Raw genomic sequence first — 20,699 nt, 5'->3', positions numbered from 1 at the left:
GGCGCTACACTTCCTCTGCCAACCTGGGGGGGCAGCGGATACCTCATGCTTCCTTATATGCATGAGGAGTCCAAGCTGCTTCTTTTCACCTGACAGGGGAGAGTTTCCCCGGCCGGACGTATCGTGTGGAAGGAACACGTTATTCCGACCAATTCCTTTCCCCTCCATCAGGCACCCCAGCTGGCCAGGGGGAGGTAGTTTTAGAGAACAGGATTACTGCATGTTTTTTGTGAGGGTACCTACCCTAGGGGACACGGGGAGAACATGCAAACTCCACTCAGAAAGGCCCTTTCACCAACCCCGCCTCACGTATGGGCACTGATGACGCGGAGGAGGCAACACGCCCCCAGCGCCCACAGCGTCCCCAGCGGGGATCGAACCCAGGAGCTTCTAGCTGTGAGGCGACAGCACTCACCTTGGAATAACCTTGGATGCACGCACACCACATTTACAACGACCTCATTCATAAAATACCAAACCTTTGTAAGAGCAGCAGCAGGTATTTTCTCACCCACAGCTTACCCAGTATCGGGGAGAGGGGGGGGGGAGTTTGGAGGCAATTCTGGAGGCATTTCTTCACCAAATAAGGCCTCTTGAGGTCAGTTGAGCCTCGTGCACATAGCTGCCATTTCCTCCAGAGGACGAGAGAGGCTCGTCTGCCTTGGGTCAGACAGGCCGTTGTCGTCCATGCTACATTTACCAGCGACTATTAAAGGGAGCTTTATACTTGGCTGCATGCCGGTGTTGCGTACTGAAAATACCTGATCTACACCATGGTTCTGAAACATTTTCAAGTCAGGGACCCCCAAAATTAATATGTATTTGGGCCCCCATCTGAAAATATTTTATGGACGCCCAGCATAGAGGATTTAGATAAACAATGAACAAAATTATTCCAAATTCTCAAAACAAAGAAAAAAAAAAAAAAACAGATGTAGAAGCATTCAGTGCGGCACAAAGTGACGCACTGTGAACTTGTAGATCTGCTACTTTTGAATATCCAACCTATAAATGGATAATGTGGTTAAAATGATTCTGATGCTGAGGACCCCCCCCCACACACACACACACACACACACACACACACACACACACTACAAGGTCACAACGCATCACGCTGTGCTGTGATCTTGTAGATCGTCTATCTTCGGTGTGCGACACAGGCACACGGCTGATTACAACTCGGCTATTACTGACACACACACACACACACGCACACACACGCACACACACACACACACACGCACACACACACACACACACACACACACACACACACACACACACACACACACACACACACACACACACGCACACACCAGGTAGATCTAGCTTTATAAGGAGAAGAGAGAGAGAGACACGATCACCTGTTCTTTTTCCATTTCATTTTTTCCTCTTTTCTTTTTCTCTGGCTGGTAGGGTTCTTTTCTTTCTTTCTTATCAGGCCGATGCACGTTGTTCTGCTCTTAATCCCTGAAGTGGTGTGTGTCTGTGGGCTGAAGTAGTGCTTGACCCTGACATCCAAGTGTCTTTGATGTGTGAGAGGAACATCAGTGATGTGAGAGGATGCGGTGTGAAGGTTAAACTAATAAAACACGATGAAACGTAGACGCACTCCACGAGCCTCCTGTCACGTGACCCACTAATAATCACATCATCTGCTCACAGGGACGTTAAAGGGAAATTTGCCACTGGTGACTTTTCAAGATCACTGCAAGCCCCACCAATGGAAGCACTGGCCCAGGTCAGGTTCCCATCCCCATTATTTAAGCAAAATTACACGAGAGGGTGTCTGACCTCATCAAAACCTGGACAGCCATAAATGGTGCATTTATATAGCGCCTTTATCCAAGGCACTAGATTGTGCATTACATTCACACACACATTCATACACCGATGGCGACGGAAGCCATGCAAGGTACCAACCAGCACATCGGGAGCAATTTGGGGTTCAGTATCTTGCCCAAGGACACTTCGACATGTAGACAGGAGGAGCCGGGATTCGAACCGCCGACCCACGGATCATTGGACGACCTGCTCTACCTCCTGAGCCACAGTCGCCCTACAGTCGATCCTGTCTGACAGGTTCATCACCTAGATCTGCATATATGGAGAGATCTACATCTGACCTCCAACCCTTACATCCCCATATATGGAGCTGACCTGCTCTGACATTCCATATGTTGATCCTTCCCCACCCGTCCTTCCTCTTCGATGTCTTCCTTTCGACTGATACCTGTCCATTCAAACTCTAGACGAGCCTGCCCCAAAGTTTTTAGAGTTCTCAACAGGCCTGGCCCTACCTGGGCCCTCATCAAACCCTGTACACTCAAGACACTTCCCCCGCTGCCACCCTTAGATCTCCATATGTGGAGCTGACCTGTTCTGACATTCCATATGTTGATCTGACCTCATCAAACCCTGTACACTCAAGACACGCTCCATATATGTCCAGACCTCATCAAGCCCTGTACACTCAAGACACTTCCCTAGGCCTTCAGCTTACTCTTAAAAACACTAAGAGACCTCGCCATTTTAAATTCCAGTGTATTCCATAACTTAGGGCCTTTATGGCATGAAAGGTTTCCTCCTGACAGTGAAGATATACCTGTCCGTTGTCTGTTCCTTGGTTTTTGTCAGATTGTGGTGTAATTTTCAGTGTGTTTGTTGGTTTTATGCCAGCCGTTAACTGCACCTGTTCTTCCTTGTTGTGCTAAAGTCCAATTAAAGGATTTAAAATGTGTAACTCTGCCTCCTTCTCTACATGTGGATCCACGTGACAATTACACAAGACTTCTGGCCTCATTTTAATAGTGTTGATAATTGATGTGTTCAAATAATATGAATATATATTGAGATATTTTTTTCATATGAAATGTATAGAAACACTATAGTCCATACAATAATTAAATAATATTTTAACATATATATTTTTAACATCTTATATCAGGCATTAAAGGACCACTTCACCCTTCTTGCAAATATATATATGTTAATGAGGTTTAGAAGATTTAAAACACTTTCCTGGGGTCATACCATATGGTTACCATAACTACCACTAAAACTGAATCAAAATGTGCTGTCAAAATGAACACTAGTGTGTTGTTATTATTGTGTCCATACAGGAGCTGATCACCACGCTGTACATTGGCTTCCTGGGTCTGATCTTCTCCTCCTACTTTGTTTACCTGGCGGAGAAGGACGCTGTGGACGAGGAGGGAAAGACGGGCTTCTCCAGCTACGCTGACGCCCTGTGGTGGGGAGTGGTAAGACATGCACAAAGCTACCAAACGCCAAGTCTGACTTTTGAATCGACCGCCATTGACTTCATAATGTATTACATGTAAAGGCCAATACATGCTTCTCCGGACTCCGGAAAAATCTTCCGGTCCGGTTCTTTCCAAACTAATAGTTCTAAGTGTCAGGACATCTGGAGGTGCACGGGTTCTGAGGCCGTCCATCAGATGGCGTTCATTTGTAGTTGTATCACCTACAGCTCTCTGAAGAATAGTTTGAAGGTCGTAAGTAAAAAGCAGCCACAAAGTATGGGGAAACAAATCTGGTTATGTTATATAATTTCTTAAATCATGGCATCAAATGGTGGTTGTGCACACAGTGCCAGGAGGGTATCTCTGGGACCCCCATTCTACACTGTGAAATCCTCAGTGTTTATTTATTTATGCTCAGAGTTACAGACCCGTAATGTGACATTTGGACCCCTGGTGGTCCCTCAGACCCACCGTTGAGAACCAGGGCTCTGAGCCATCCAATCAGAGGAGGAATGTAAAGAGAGGTCAATAAAAACCTTCATCTTATGAGCTGGAAATTCAAAGTGAGGAAGTAGTAAGTCAAAACAATAACTACAAAATCACAACATGGACACGATTATCCTCATTATCCTCATTGTAGGTCATCATCACGTAACAACAATCTGACGTGACTTGGCACTCAATGTTTTTTAATGATATCACGTTCTGGCATGTGAAGCAATGATGTGATGGAATATTCTCTCCTCTTCTACTTCCCCCTTGGTCTGAAATAACACACACACACACACACACACACACACACACACACACACACACACACACACACACACACACACACACACACACACACACACACACACACACACACACACACATTTACAAGCATGCATGCATACATGGATGCTTTCCAGTGAACTAAATTGCTCCAAGTTGTGAATTTGAATAGTCACCTATTTTTGCACATTCAAATGTGGAATCCTTAAGTTTTGTCTGAGGGAGAGACATACCTGCGACTTGGACAACTGGGATTCGAACCCCAGCACTACTTTATAGTTCCAGACACTACTGTATAGTTCCACACACTGGATAGTTCCACACACTGGATAGTTCCACACACTGCATAGTGTTAACTTGTATTGCTCTCTATTGTACACTTTACGTTCTATATAGTATCCTTTACAGTGGGCGCAGGTAATCAGATGTGAATTGTGGAGGGAACAGTTTTTACATGTCCAGCCGGTGTACGGTGAATAAAGTGATCTACAACTGAATAAACGTTGTGTTTATTAAGACCTAATCAACACATAGTTCCATACATTACTGTATAGTTCCTGACATTACTGTATAGTTCCTGACAATACTGTATAGTTCCTGACATTACTGTATAGTTCCTGACATTACTGTATAGTTCCTGACTTGAATGTATAGTTCCTGACATTACTGTATAGTTCCTGACATTACTGTATAGTTCCTGACTTGAATGTATAGTTCCTGACATTACTGTATAGTTCCTGACAATACTGTATAGTTCCTGACATTACTGTATAGTTCCTGACATTACTGTATAGTTCCTTACATTACTGTATAGTTCCAAACACTACTGCATAGTTCCAAACACTACTGGATATAGTTCCAGAGTCCAGACATTACTGTGTAGTTCCTTCCTCTTAATGGGTGTTGATGAAAGCACACATGATACAGGAACCACGTAATGGCGTCGAAGTGAGATCAAAGAGTGCCGTATAGCACTCTCTTTCAGCGGTTTCCGTATTGACCACGCTGAGCGCCCTGGTTTAGCTAAACCATTCATCTCTTTATCCGTCTTCATTCTGCCCACTGGCCCTTCATCATGTTGTAAATCTGCATGTTTTTGTGCAACAGTCCAACACGGAGACACAGGCGTCTGGTGGAAACCTCTTATGTCCAAAACTGTTACTTTTCAGAATTCAAATTAAAAAACGGCAAAAGTATAGGATCGACGAGCTTGAAACGCGTCTCTTCGAGCTTGCACATCTGCTACTTCTGCTGTTGTGTGATGCTGTCAAGTAGGGCGTTATTTAAAAAAAAAAAAAAAAAGTAAAATAAAATAAACACATAAAAAGTAGAATATGGAGATAAGAGGTTTCTGCCCCGACAGCAAGGATGTGTTGTTTTGTGTGTTGTCCCTGCGTGGCGTCCCGGACTCGGGTTTCCAGAACAGTTAATTAAACAGTTTGAATTGAAGGCGTGCGGTAATGAGAAACCTATGGCAGCGTTGTGCAGGGGATCAGCGCAGCCCACAAAGCACGGCTAATAAACCTCTATTCACCTCTGGGCTCTTTTGGCTCAAAAGGCCTTTTTTAGAGCGCCAATATAAAGTGTCAGTTCCCTTAATTAAAAACTTTTAATTGTAGGGATTGCTACCTTTTTTTTCCTAACGAGGGTTAGAGAGGTCACGGGGTGCTCCTTCACACACTATAGCAGAGGTGAAGAAAAGCTGTTATTTGTGTTGTGCTGTGCACAATGAAGAGAAAGGAATCAGGCGGTTGGGGATTTGTAGCTTTTTTGGTTTTGGGGGAACTAGACCCACAACTTGAGAGTCACAATAAGCTTGCGGCCAATAGGACTGGTGTGTGTGTGTGTGTGTGTGGGTGGGTGGGGGAGGGAGGGAGTTTGTGTGTGTGTGTGTGTGTGTGTGTGTGTGTGTGTGTGTGTGTGTGTGTGTGTGTGTGTGTGTGTGTGGTTGTGTGTGGTTGTGTGTGTGCACGCGCGCGCATTCATGTCTTGTGACACTGTAGTATGATCAAGTAGGGCGGTCATTTACTAAAAAATACAAACAGTTAGACTATGGAGATAAGGTTTCTGCCTGACAACAACACTTGAAATATTTCCATGTGTGCGTGCGTGCATGGCTGTGTGGCTGCGTGCGCTTGGTGAAATGAGAATTTCCTATGTTCGTTTGTGTGTGTGTGGTTTCTGTGTGCGTGCATGGCTGTGTGCGTGTGTGTACTGTATGTGTTTGTGGTTTGTGTGTATGTTTGTGTGTGTGTGTGTGTGTGTGTGCTCTGCAGTGAGTCGTAGATGATTGGTCTCCCGGTGTGCTCTCTTCCCCTCGGCGTGTTTTCCGCGGTGGGATGTGCAGGTGCAGGGCACAGCTGGAGAACAGGCCGATGCCATGATTCATATCCTTCTCTCTTTGTCCTGCACCCCCCCCCCCCCCCCCCCCCCCTCTCTCTCTTTTCAGTTTATCTCATTCTCTCTTAATGCGGAATCCACCGTTGCGGCTGGAAACCTCTTACCTCCATGTTTTAACTGTTTGTGTTTTTTTTGTAAGTTAACGCTCTACTTGATCATGCTACAGCGGCTCACACTGATGCATTCTCAGCTTGTAGATCTGCTACTTTTGCTGTTTTTGTATTGGAATCGTGAAAATACACAGTTTTGGACGTATGGGGTTTCCACCCAACAGAGACGTTATCAGAGACTGTAGCCTACAGAGACAAACATAGAGCAGGCGTTTTCAACTGGCTGCATTATTATTATTATTATTAGTCTGGGTGCCAGACTATAGTTATTGTCATACTTTCTTCTTCTGGAGTAACCTACCTAACTTCCGCTGTGATTGGCCGAGCTTTGCATAACGTTTGTAATTGGCTGTTGTTGGTTACGTAACCAATCTATGTTTTTCAATCGTTATAATTATAAAGACATAAATTCCCTTGCAGGGGCAGAAGACCAAACTATTTAAGCGTTATGGAAATTTTCAATATTAGTGGGAGGGGCCTATTTAAGCGACTGCGGCAACCACACTTTGCAATTTTTTTAAATTGTGACTTTTCTAGTCATTATTATTATTATTATTATTATGTTTTTTTTGTTGAGAGCTAATGAAAGTTACGGGTATGGTGTGTGCGATTACCATAATGACAGTAATCCTTAATCATATCTTTTGGAGAGAAATGAGACAGACACTGTGTGTGTGTGTGTGTGTGTGTGTGTGTGTGTGTGTGTGTGTGTGTGTGTGTGTGTGTGTGTGTGTGTGTGTGTGTGTGTGTGTGTGTGTGTGTGTGTGTGTGTGTGCGACTGCGTGTGTGCGTGTGTGCACAGCTGGTGCTCGTTGACGCTTGTTAATGTCAAGGCAATTATGTTTATGCACAGTCAAATAGGTCTACATCTTCTACATGTATAGACATATATTATCCTGCTCATTACTGTGAACAAATGTATTATATATCCTACATATGTCTTCGTGTTTGAGCACGAATGCATTTTGAGAACCCACTCGAGCGTGCAGAGCGCGGACACTGTGCGGCCCCCGGCCTAATCAAGACACCCCTGACATAGAGCAAATTGATTATTTCATCTATGTCGGGTGGGAATCTCCTCAATCTCTAAAATTGTTACTTTTCAGGGATTGAGTGCATGCGCGCGCGCACACACACACGCGTGTGCGCACACACATGCACGCACACGCGTGCGCGCACACACACTCCATCCATAACCCTGATAAGTCCTCTAGACTAGAAGTGTCTGACCTTTGTGTCGACATGAAGGTTTTCTACCACACACACACACACACACACACACACACACCCCCTCTCAACTTTTTTTATGTCAGGGGGTGTTTTCAAGTGGACCATTCCACCCCCTGATGTCTGGAGGGTATTGTTTAGTCATCGGATTTGTCGGCTGGAGGGATTAAACCCCCCCCCCCCCCCCCACCCCACCCCCCCGCCCCGGTCATCTTCCATCCCTCCTCGACGTACAACCCCAACCTCCCCGCCCTCTCTCCTTCTTCTCCAGCCGCAAAGCCCTTTTAAGTATCTCACCTTACATCAGGCCGCTTTGTGTTAGCGCTGGTACAGCGGACACCCACAGTAAGCCAAGTACAACCAGTGAATGTGTCAGAATTGGCTGGGCTTTCAGAGTGGGTGTACATGCAAATGCCAGGGGGGGGAGGGGTTCATTGCTGTCGGGCAGAAACCTCTTATCTTAACCCCTTTAGGCCGGACCTCGAAATAAATAAAAAGTCTTCTGAAAGAATATAATTATATTCAAAGATTTGTGCCGCATTTTCACGACTTTTCAAAAATAGCAGACCTACAAGCTCGTAGCGCGCCACTCGGTGGCGCGCTATGAGCTTGTAGATCTGCAATTTTTCAATAGCTAAAGTATAACATAATGCTTTAAAACACCAAAAGGGGTTCCCACTCAAAATGGGTTAACCCCTTTAGACCTGAGGTCGATTCTACAAAATGTCTCCTAAATCATGACAGTTTTCTGAAAAACCCCATGTTTCTATGTCAGAAACCTCTTATCTTAAATACTTAATGCCCTACTAAGTATAGGGCCTACTTGGTCGTACTACAGCGTCACACGAAAGTACCAAGAGTAGAAGATCCGCAAGCTCGAAATGCGGTGCAAATCGACACGTTTTGAGCTTGTAGATCTGCTACTTGTGATGCTTTTTGAGTGGTGCAACCACTCCAACGAACAGCATTGTCCGTGTTAACCTATGTGACTATGTGTGTGACTATGAGTACCAGTAGGGGCAAAAGTGGCGCTGTTGTGCCAGAAACAAAGAGAGAGAGATAGTGCTGCACTGTTGCCTGCTAATGAGAGAGAGAGAGGGGGGGGAGAGTTGCACCACTCAGTTCACACGGGTGTGATTTTTTCATTTGAAACAGTTTTTTTTTTGGAGATTTTTTTGGAGATTTCCACCCGGCAGAGACGACATGCAAATGTGAGGGAGGGGGTATTTGTTTTATCCCCCTCCCCTCCCCTCCCCCCCCCTCTCCTCTCCTCGCCGGGTGGATTCCTACACTCACTGAGGATTAGTGCGGAGGGGAGGGGGCATTGGACCCTCCACCGCCACGGCAGTCATCATCACAGACAGTCATTGAAGCGCAAGGCCGAAAGGGTCTGATGAACTTTCACTCTATTGTCTAAAAAAAAAAAACCTGGGCGGCATAATAAAGAAAGACCAAGGAGGAGGACGCTTTGTCAGCTCTGCGGGGGAATTTTAATTAAATCAAAGTTCATTTAAAACCATAAAGAGACCGTTCTGTGCTGAACTGCTCTGATATAGACGAAACCCCCACAGTAATATGTATTTGGTCGTGGACCCCCTTCTGAAAAGGTTTTGTGAAAGGGACCCCCAGAAGAGAAGATCTTTTTTTTCAAATTATCAAATCAAATCAAATGATAATCAAAATTATTCAAATATTTGAATAACTATAAAGGTCACATCAATCAATCAATCAATCAATCAATCAATCAATCAATCAATCAATGCGACCTGTTCCCAAAATACGGATGCCATGTTAAGTGAGAGCTGAAATGGTGCATGACTGTAAACTCTCCCCCCACTGTTCTCATCCGACATGGACAGAGTAGACACTGACTCTGTGTCCATTCATTCTGTGTTCTCAGGTGACTGTCACCACCATCGGCTACGGGGACAAGATTCCTCAGACGTGGATTGGCAAGGCCATCGCCTCCTGCTTCAGCGTCTTTGCCATCTCCTTCTTCGCTTTGCCTGCTGTAAATATACTGAATATTATGTTTGCAGCCATTCCAGCTTTATTTCTGAGATAGATTTTAGACTCCCCCCCCCCTTTTTTTTGTTTTTCTTTCCCCCCCCCCCCCCCCACCCCCTTTTCTTTCCCCCTCACTGTATATGTCTCTTTTCCCTTTTTACCTCTATGATGAATTCCTGTTCTGTTCTTTGACTATATAGAAGTGTCTATTTGTACGTCTCTAAATGTTTTGATGAATTGAACATGGTGGACCCTATTGTAAACAAGTGTAATGCTTAATTGGGTCGTCCACTCACAGTTAACAGTCTTTGTATTGAGTTTGTGCTTGAAATGTACTGTAATTCTGCAAACTGTTAATAAATATTTCAATCAATCAATCAATCAGGGACATTGGTACAGGGTACATTGAAGTGTGTGTATTTTGGTACAGGTACATTGAAGTGTGTGTATTTTGGTACAGGTACATTGAAGTGTGTGTATTTTGGTACAGGTACATTGAAGTGTGTGTATTTTGGTACAGGTACATTGAAGTGTGTGTATTTTGTCATCAGGGTATTCTGGGCTCAGGCTTTGCCTTGAAGGTGCAGCAGAAGCAAAGACAGAAGCATTTCAACAGGCAGATTCCGGCTGCAGCCTCCCTCATCCAGGTATACTTACTGGTGAAAGATAGTCCTCACGAGTATAGTACCACACACACACACACACACACACACACACACACACACACACACACACACACACACACACACACACACACACACACACCATTTGTAGACTAGGGGCTCCATTTTCGTCACCGCTAAACCCCTTATCCCTAAACTTCTGTTCCTTTTTTTTTTACTATTTTGCAAAACATTTTTCAATAGTTAAAATGGACAGTCACAGCGTGTCAATGTAGATTGGCTAGTTGAACTATTCAAACATGTTTTTCAAAATAGTAAAAAAATGCAAAGAAGTTTAGGGATAAGGGGTTTAGCGGTGACGAAAATGGAGCCCATAGGTTTACAGACCTGTATGCTTCCATTTGGATGTTGGACCCCTTGGTGGTCCCCAGACCCAACTTTGAGAACCAGTGGTTCTGAAACGAGTGTCTATGTTTCATAAACACAGACAGACAGTATCCATGACAACAGAGCTGGTTGTCAGAGCTCCAAACACTAAAGTACATCTGCATTGCAGCCAGTGTCCTAATGTCATAGTTGGTATGGTTTATGGAATTTAATTTGTGGTTCTTATATGAGACTAGACGTTGGTCTAACCAGGGAATGCCGGGTTATTGCTGTGCTTGAAATAGGCAGAAAAACACTTGGAGCTCCAGGCTATGACGTCAATTATCTCCATATTTAGTTCTAGTCCACTGGTACTCTTGAGAGTACAAATTGAATTGGACAGTGTGTCGATGATGACATACTGGAATTTTAATTGTAACACAAATATTTGCGATTAACGATTTAATTGTGTTTTGGTTGTTGAACACTGGAACATGAATGAATTAAAAAAAAACATTTCTGTTTGTCTTTGAAGTTGCACAGGGCAGATATGAGCCAAATATACAAAGAAATCACTGGCATATTTAAATAACTTAAAAAAAATAAAACAAAAACATTAATAGTGGAAACAGCTCACATCACGACGCGGTGTGAGCTTGTGCATCTTCTATTTCCGCTATTTATTTATTTTATATTTAAAAATATATGAACAATTTTTCAACATGGATACGATTATGACGATTGTGTATTTATTGTGACAGGCCCTACGTAAAGATCCTTTTGGACCCCCGGTGGTCCACGGACCCGACGTTGAGAAACACCTAAGTTGGCTCCAGGTTGGCCTAAATATATTTGTGCCACGGCCTTTAACGAGGCACACAGTGTCGGCGTCAGTGTGTCGAGTACAGAACAAACGCTAACCATGTAACTCATGCCTGTCACACTCCCACTGACTGCTGGAGGAGTCGTCCAGGGTGAGACCACAAACAACTGGCCTAAGTGAGATAATCACACTTATCGTAATTACCTTTTGCATAATCGTCATCATTGTCAATTATTTCCATGTTAAAAATTATCATATTTTCAAACATTTTCCAAAATAGTGGGAATATCAGATCTGCAAGCTCACATTTTGAGCTTGTAGATCTGCTATTTCTATATACATGTAATACATACATCTGCTATGGAATACAATGTGTATGTTATTTGTCATATCTGCCTTGTGCAACTTTGTTTACAAAGCCTAAAAGCCAAAAAGAATGTTCCAATGCTCAACGACAGAAACACCAAGCAAAATGTCTCAATCATGACAGCCCAGCCCTACTGTAAGTCCTAAAGTCCTACTGTAAGTCCTAGTCCTATTACAGTGTAACAATTAAATAAGTTGGCCTAGTACCGGCAGTGTGCACACAAATATGCGTCACAGCGTTTAAGGAGGCACACAGTGTGTCGAGTACAGAACAGACAGTAACTCATGCCTGTCACACTCCTGCTGACCGCTGGAGGAGTCGTCCAGGGTGAGTGTGAGACCATGTGGTGTCAGCAGCTACTATAGCCCCTCATGACGCTCAGCATGTGTTCTGTGGAACTGGAACACACCTATACAGTACAGGGGCTGTTTGTCTGTGTGGGATAAAGTATGAGATTGGACCTACAAACAACAAAACAAAGAGAGAATTAAAAAAACGACAAAACAAAATAGCTAAAGCTGTAAAGGCCTTATTTTTTTTACATGTGATGATGTAATGCCGATCTTGGCTCGTATAATCTATGCATGGCCGGATTAGAAGTAGGAAAAAAAATCAGACCCGTCTGAAGTGAGTGGTACTGTACTGTACTGTACTGTACTGTACTGTACTGTACTGTACTGTACTGTACTGTACTGTACTGTACTGTACTGTACTGTACTGTACTGTACTGTACTGTACTGTACTGTACAAGCTCTCCTCCCTGGCCTCTGTGTGTTAGGCTGCACAACAGTGACAATATGCTATTTCCGTGCTCCGACACAGGGACACACACACACATAGCTGTCTATAGGAGTGGTTGCACCACTCAAAAACAAACACAAAACGAATCTGAGTGCCTGCCATTGGCCTAGATCTATTCTACGTCTTATGGTCCTTTATAGTGGTTATGATAGATTGAGTCGTAATGCTACTTACATTAGCACTGGGTTGCTAGGTGAAAAAAACCGACCATATATTGATCGCCGCGCGCATCCATACCCACTGATCCTGTTCCTTTCAAATGCCTTTATCTCGGCTTCCTTGTCCCAGATTGCATTTCTGGTCAAAACAAGCTTTATTCGACGGTCCATAGCCAAAGTAGTAATCGTCGCGGTTAGCCTTTGTGCTCTCCGGGCGAAAGAAAAATATCCGATCCGACCCGTCACAACACACACGGTAAGTAACATCCGGTTCCCGTTTTTGGGGTCCCGTGGATCGTTCAAAATAACGGTTGCACGGTCAAAATGCTGGCCGGCACGGGAGAATGAATTAATTAATGCTGGTGGAAAAAGTGTTTATTAGCCTTGCAGTTTTTGTTTGTTTTTTGACTACAGTGTTAGTATTAGTGGGTGTTTACACCTGTTGTTGTCCCATAGTTATGCTGTAAACAGTAGCTAGACTACATGAGGGCAGTTAAATGAAGCAGAATATGTTCCCGTCCTGTTCACTGTAATTATGGTGTTAACAGTGCCATGTAGCAAGAACATCTAATGCGCGTTTGCACACGCGCGCGTGTGTTTGTGTTTGCAGACGCGTGCGTGCTGTGAGGTGACAGTTGGTCCTCCCCCAGGAAATTGCTTCATTTTATAGCCCTCATATCTGGTGCTTACAACATAAGTATGGTAAACACTATGCTAAGCACCCATTAATGCGCTGTAGCCCAGTGGTTCCTAAACAGTGTTGTTGCCAAGAGACAAGTCCAGGTGTGTCTTTTATTTCTCCATAAGTACAGTAATTATGTACTTCTGTAATGGTGTGATTGGTGAGCTGTAATCATATGTTAGTTGTAGGGATGCACCGATATGGACATTCTTGGCCGATACCGATGTTTAATTAAAATAACAATTTAGCCGATAGCCTATTTTATTTTATTTTCCACCAGTTTGACGTTGTATCAATGCGCACCGCGCAACTACTGCTGTTGCCCTGCAACGTCCCCTTATCATTCACTAAAGTCACCCCACACAGCCGTCAGTTTTTTTGTACTACTGAATCTGACAGTGGACTGAATCAAATGAATGTTTAGTTTTTACCGTATAGGTTTAGTCTCGAACTGGCGCTATTTTTTTCCAACAGTGAGAAGCATGGGTAGAGTGGCGCTGACTGATAACGTATCAGCAACAAACGTGGCTATATGTAACAGGTGACATTATGAAATGCCAGTCTGCTGCCTGCTGGCCAGACTGAGCAGCGAGTGACAAAGCAAATCCAACGGAACACAGTGAATCAGGCTGGAACCCAGGCTAGTGAATCCCTACTAGTAACTAAAGTCTTCAAATAATTGTAGTGGAGTAAAAGTACATGTGCAAAAGTACGGAAAGTTATTTTCACAATATTTGCCCCTTTCTTATGTAATATTTGACAATTTGGCCAATTTGGTCAATTGGAAGTTATGCGGGAACACCTACTGAGTGGCAAAAACTACTTTCTGGCCTTGACAGCCCATAAATTCAAACAGAAAAGTCCTATTTGATTGCATTAAATTACATTAAACGATGTTAAGCTCACTTTACCACTCACTTTGCCACTCAATTTGCCAATCGATCTGCCATTCACTTTATGCATGCGCATACCCTCTATTCCCCAACAATTTACAATTTAGCAGACACTATTTTAAACCAGAGTGATTTACAGTAAGCAAGAACAACACATGGTAATAACACCAAATACATAGAAATAGTCATCAAGGATCATAAGCAAGCCTAACAGTAGAACATCTGTACAATGAAACTATGAGTATACACTAGAGTGCTACATAAAATGCTACCTAAATTACATACGTTTGCATCCGCCTGTAAGGTCGTTAAGGCTAGTGCAAGGAGAGAGAGAGGTGAATCAGGGACTTTTTGATTGATTGAATGAATACTTTATTAGTTAGAAATGTAACACATGGTACAGTAAGTACCATTAAGGCTAAACGGATAACACAATCTTGTATTCGACTTGTATTTCCTATGTATTCAATTCATCAACATAGCATAACAGATTTTCACAAAATAATAGACTTCATCAACAAAATACAAACACTATGTTCAAAGGATACGCTAGGAGGAGAAAAAGTAAAAACGGCGGCAGTGAATGACGCCACCTTTGGATGTGCTTCTCAGACCCTGTGGAGGTGCTACGCAGCGGAGAAGGAGGAGGGTTCTTGTCCTGCCACGTGGAAGATGTACAGGATGACCCCTGCGGTTCCCACCGTGGACCCTGACAGCCCCAATGTCAGGAGACTGGCCCTATCGGTAAGAATGCACATGCCATGCCATGCCAGAGTGGAGTTTACACAGAGTCAAGTTCTCAGTCATGTGGATTACATAGATAGAAGTCAACATTTCTTTGTTGGAAAAAATTGGCTATCTACTAGTTGCAGTGCGACTTTTTGTAAGCTTGTGGATAGCCTATTTTTGGTTATTCGTTTTTTATAGATTGAAGCGTATTTGAAGTGGTCAAACTAGCAATGGAATGCATGTTCAATCTTCCAGAAAATCCTAATGATCTCAGATATTTCATGAAAGCAAAGGTTAACTATGATGTGTTAACTATAAGCTTGTAGAGAGCCTATTTCCGGTTATTCGTTATTTTAAGATTAAAGAGTATTTTGAAGTGGTCAAGCTAGCATGTTCAGTCTTACCGGAAATCCCTAGTAATCTCAGATATTTTATGCAAAGGCTAACGCTCTGCCGTCTGGCATTTTGTTTTAAAATACAAAATTACTTTTGCCAGGGCTGGTATGGCCGACTTAAGCATCACTATGCAATGTCTTCAATTGGTTGTCTGTGTGACTACCAAAACATCATAATTCTACATATTGTACTTACTGTTTGGAGACACAGCTTGTGTGTGTGTGTGCGTGTGTGCGTGAGCGCGTGTGCGTGTGCGCGCGCCATGGATTAAAGCAAAATAAAATCTCACAACATTTCTTTTTTGTGTGTGTACCGCTGCACCCCCACACTCACAAAAAATGTAATGAAAATAGCCGATCTACAAGCTTGTAGATTGGCTATTTTCAGGAAGTGTAAAAATCTGTCATTACGACGGCATCAAGGCCCGCCAAAATATATTTTAGTTGACTAAATCAACTGTAGATTTAGTCGACTAAAACCAGACTGGCTTCACACCAGAAAGCTTTACTGCGATTAAAACGAATCCTGCTGCACACTGTCAGAAAGTGTGCTTCGTTTGGCAGGTGTGAAGCCTCATTCGAATCCTTGTGCGCATCAAAGAACCTCATTCTACTCTGCCAAAAAACGGGGGTTTCGCTTCGCTTCCAATCGCATTTGATTTCAATTCGGTGCAGGTGGGAATGCAATAAAGGAAATTAAGCTAAACACAGTTGGAGAAGGGATATTAATTTTACGCAGCGCAAAGATGTCCCGTTTAACCGTGGATAGACGTTAGATAAATAAGGAGACTGAAGCCCTCATTGAAATATGAGGACAAGTACATTAATCAATTGCTTAAGGAAACACTGTAGTGTACAGAATATTCAGTCCGTCTGTGCGTAAACATGGAGTGTTGTCACTGCTGTCACTGTGTGGGGAGGGAGTGGGAACTTTCTTCATGTCGATAAACTTGTAAACGGAGGTCGGATTCATGTTGTGCTGCTGTCTGCGCTGTGCCTCCACATGCCCAAAATAACACACGCACGTGCGTGTGCACACGAGTGAGAGAGAGAGACGTCTAGTCCCCGACACACGTTACCCTAATTTTTCGTCCTAACTATTACTCAAAGTATTATTTTAACACCATAGATTTCACTGTGTAGTTTATGAATGGAACACATTGATGAAGTTCCCTGCTGCGTTTCCAATTGCTGCGGATGACAGCGCAGTGTGAAGGCAAACCTCAGCAAATTAAATATGCAAGAATCCCAACTTCTCCTCCCATTAGCATCGAGTCTACAGACGTATTAGGTGTGAATGCGACCTAAAACATTCCAGGTGACTAAAATATGACTAAAACTAATAAATGAAGTTCTATTCCAAAGACTATGACTAAACTAAAACAGAAATTTGCTGCCAAAAACAACACTGCCCCCCCTTTTTTGGGCTCCCAACAGATGACAAAAGACTGTTGTCGGGAAAACGAAGAAAACAACAAAAACTTACTGGATGTTAGATTAGCCTAATTCTGGCCCACAGCCCCACACTGCATTGTCTGTCTGTGAGGTTCACCTTTCACCACAAACATTATGTTGCACCTAGGCCATAGAGCATAAACGAGTAAGTTAAGTTCCCACCCTCGCATGCACACACACACACACACACACACACACACACACACACACACACACACACACACACACACCGTGCGCACATTTGCATTACTATACTTGTGAGGACATCAACATTTTAGAACATTGGCGTTATGATTGCCATTTTTTACATTTTCAGTGCGTGGACATTGGTAATTCCAAACACAACACCCTAAACCTGACCTCTATAAGTACATAACAGGTTTGGTATTTGTAGTGTGTAATTGTAGTGCGCGCCACCCTCCCCCCCATCGAGTTATTACACTTATTAATCGTAACCCTAACCACAACTTTAAAAAAAAAAAACATTCCTTTCTTTCTTGTTGTGATGACTATGGGGAAATTGTCCTCACAAAATGTCTACAGTATATTGCAAATTCTCCTATATACTTGGGGGAGTTGGAACATTTGGACCTCCTCACAAGTATAGTAATACGCTGGCGCACACACTCTCTCTCATGGTGTAGTTTCCCCCCAGGCAGTGCAGGCAGGCCTGACTCCACCAGGATGACTCGGGGTCTTTGTCCCGGCAGGACAAAGCCTCAGTCAGTTGAGATGATGTCACTGCCGCCTTTCTCATGGGAGTAAACCTTTGTCTAGCAGAACAACAACAAAAAAATCTTTGTTTAGCATTGAACCCACTCATATTAGAAAGAGTGAGGGCTGCTTCCGTTCCTTTCTGTTGTGGAGCATGTGACTTTCTGTGCACTTTATTCTTCTCTCTCTCTCTCTCTCTCCTCTCTCTCTCTCTCTCTCTCTCTCTCTCTCTCTCTCTCTCTCTCTCTCTCAACCCCTCATTCACACTCTTTATTCACTCACTCTCTCTCCCCCTCTCTGTCTCTCTCATGCCTGATTTATACTTCGCCATATGACGGAGTTGGACACCAAAGATAGCAGATCTGCAAGCTCACAGCGTGTTTCGGAACAAGGTGCACTGTGAGCTTGCAGATCTGCTGTCTGCGGCATATGAGACGTTGTGCGGCGAACTATAAATCTTACACAGTCTCTCTCCTCTCTCTCTCTCTCTCTCTCTCTCTCTCTCTCTCTCGTGTGTCTCTGTCTCTCACTCATTCTCTCCTTGCTCTCTTAATGAGTCATTCAGGGCCTTCTGGTATTTGGGGCTGAACTGTGGTCCACTTGTCAGTTGCCACTGAGTCTGATCCACTGAGCCCAAATAATTGAGTTTCTATAAAGGCCATGTCCATTACGTTGGTGTGGGGCTGGCTGGCCCGCCCCACACTACGAGGAGGCCCCATTTAGGTCCTCCAGGAACTCTCTAACACACACACACGCGCGCGTGCGCACACACACACACACACACACACACACACACACACACACACACGAACACGTGCGCACACACACAGACAGACAGACACACACGTCACGCGCACAGAGCTCTGACCTCACTTAAACCTAGGGAGGTTACACAGTGGTGTCCTCAGCCAGCCAGACAGAGCTGTGGTGTTACAACGCTGGTCATTTTGGACCACTTGCAGCTTTTGAAGGACATATAATGACATAGTGGTTCATTATGTAAAGTAGGCCTTCTAGAAACCGAAATGGCTGCATGGAATTCCATAGGCATGTAACCATGATACCAAAACCTCACGGATAATGTCACAATAACTTGTCTATGATATGATAATATGATAGTCTGTCGGGTGGAAAGGAAATGTCATTATGTCCAAAACGGTTACTTTTCAGGATTCAAAAAAAAAAATGGCAAAAGTAGCAGACCAACTTTTGATAGGTTTGTGTGACGCTGTAGTACAGTATGATCAAATGCAATACGACCAAAGTCACCTCAGTGAACCCTATTCATAAACCAGGGTCCCCCATGGCTCATTTTACTGTACCTACATCAATTGCAGATCTACAAGAGCTGTTTAGAAATCTTTTATTTTATTTTATTGTTTTAGAACATTTCAAAATCATTATTATTTTTGCAATTCATGGGAATCGTTTTTGAAGGTTTTTAAGGACAAGGTTGAAAGTGGTTTTAGTGTAGTGTATGCAAATGACAAATTATTTCTTGCCAATTGAAGAATGAACAAGCGTGCACAATGAATTCTACAGCGTAACGTTCTAATGGAATACAAACGAGGTGTCTTTTCTGCGTTTTCTCTCCCTGGCAGAAAAGGGGAGTGAAGAGGAGACTGAAGCCGTCCCGAGGGAACGGCTCCATGGGCGTGTCCCAGGAGAGAGATAGAACCCTGTCCGTCCCCACCATCATCTACGACCACATCGACGACACCGCGGAGAGGAAGGACGTGGCCTTCTTCCTGCAGGAGGAGCCGCCAGGCACGGTCGACGGTAAAACACTGACCCCCTCCTTGAACTGGTTTCTGGTAGAACACTGACCCCCTCCTTGAACTGGTTTCTGGTAGAACACTGACCCCCACCTTGAACTGGTTTCTGCTGAAACACTGACCCCCTCCTTGAACTGGTTTCTGGTAGAACACTGACCCCCTCCTTGAACTGGTTTCTGGTAGAACACTGACCCCCACCTTGAACTGGTTTCTGCTGAAACACTGACCCCCTCCTTGAACTGGTTTCTTTTAAAACACTGACCCCCTCCTTGAGCTGGTTTCTGGTAGAACACTGACCCCCTCCTTGAGCTGGTTTCTGGTAGAACACTGACCCCCACCTTGAACTGGTTTCTGGTAGAACACTGACCCCCAACTTGAACTGGTTTCTGGTAGAACACTGACCCCCTCCTCGAACTGGTTTCTGGTAGAACACTGACCCCCTCCTTGAACTGGTTTCTGGTAGAACACTGACCCCCACCTTGAACTGGTTTCTGGTGAAACACTGACCCCCTCCTTGAACTGGTTTCTGGTGAAACACTGACCCCCACCTTGAACTGGTTTCTGGTAATACACTGACCCCCTCCTTGAACTGGTTTCTGGTAATACACTGACCCCCTCCTTGAACTGGTTTCTGGTAGAACACTGACCCCCACCTTGAACTGGTTTCTGGTAGAACACTGACCCCCTCCTTGAACTGGTTTCTGGTGAAACACTGACCCCCACCTTGAACTGGTTTCTGTTAGAACACTGACCCCCACCTTGAACTGGTTTCTGGTGAAACACTGACCCCCTCCTTGAACTGGTTTCTGGTGAAACACTGACCCCCACCTTGAACTGGTTTCTGGTAGAACACTGACCCCCACCTTGAACTGGTTCCTGGTGAAACACTGACCCCCTCCTTGAACTGGTTTCTGGTAGAACACTGACCCCCTCCTTGAACTGGTTTCTGGTAGAACACTGACCCCCTCCTTGAACTTGTTTCTGGTAGAACACTGACCCCCTCCTTGAACTGGTTTCTGTTAGAACACTGACCCCCACCTTGAACTGGTTTCTGGTAGAACACTGACCCCCTCCTTGAACTGGTTTCTGGTAGAACACTGACCCCCTCCTTGAACTGGTTTCTGGTAGAAC

At 44.1% G+C, this 20,699-nt stretch overlaps 1 protein-coding gene across 1 annotated transcript in view; it reads left to right on the top strand.

Moving 5' to 3' along the window:
* kcnq1.2 (potassium voltage-gated channel, KQT-like subfamily, member 1.2) overlaps nt 1–20,699 on the top strand; it is a gene marked incomplete at its 5' end in the record, with an annotated part of 360,645 nt that overhangs the window by 33,544 nt on the left and 306,402 nt on the right. The window contains 5 exons of the mRNA XM_079501199.1: nt 3,126–3,266; nt 9,681–9,791; nt 10,339–10,434; nt 15,113–15,244; nt 19,395–19,572. Of these exons, the coding sequence (XP_079357325.1) occupies nt 3,126–3,266; nt 9,681–9,791; nt 10,339–10,434; nt 15,113–15,244; nt 19,395–19,572 (658 nt within the window). The remainder of the gene's footprint in view (nt 1–3,125; nt 3,267–9,680; nt 9,792–10,338; nt 10,435–15,112; nt 15,245–19,394; nt 19,573–20,699) is intronic.

This window comes from Electrona antarctica (genome assembly GCF_951216825.1).
Source record: "Electrona antarctica genome assembly, chromosome: 5".
In the NCBI taxonomy this organism is placed as follows: Eukaryota; Metazoa; Chordata; class Actinopteri; order Myctophiformes; family Myctophidae; genus Electrona; species Electrona antarctica.
Note: the sequence above shows the minus strand (reverse complement) of the source record. Positions and strands in the feature narration are given on the sequence as shown.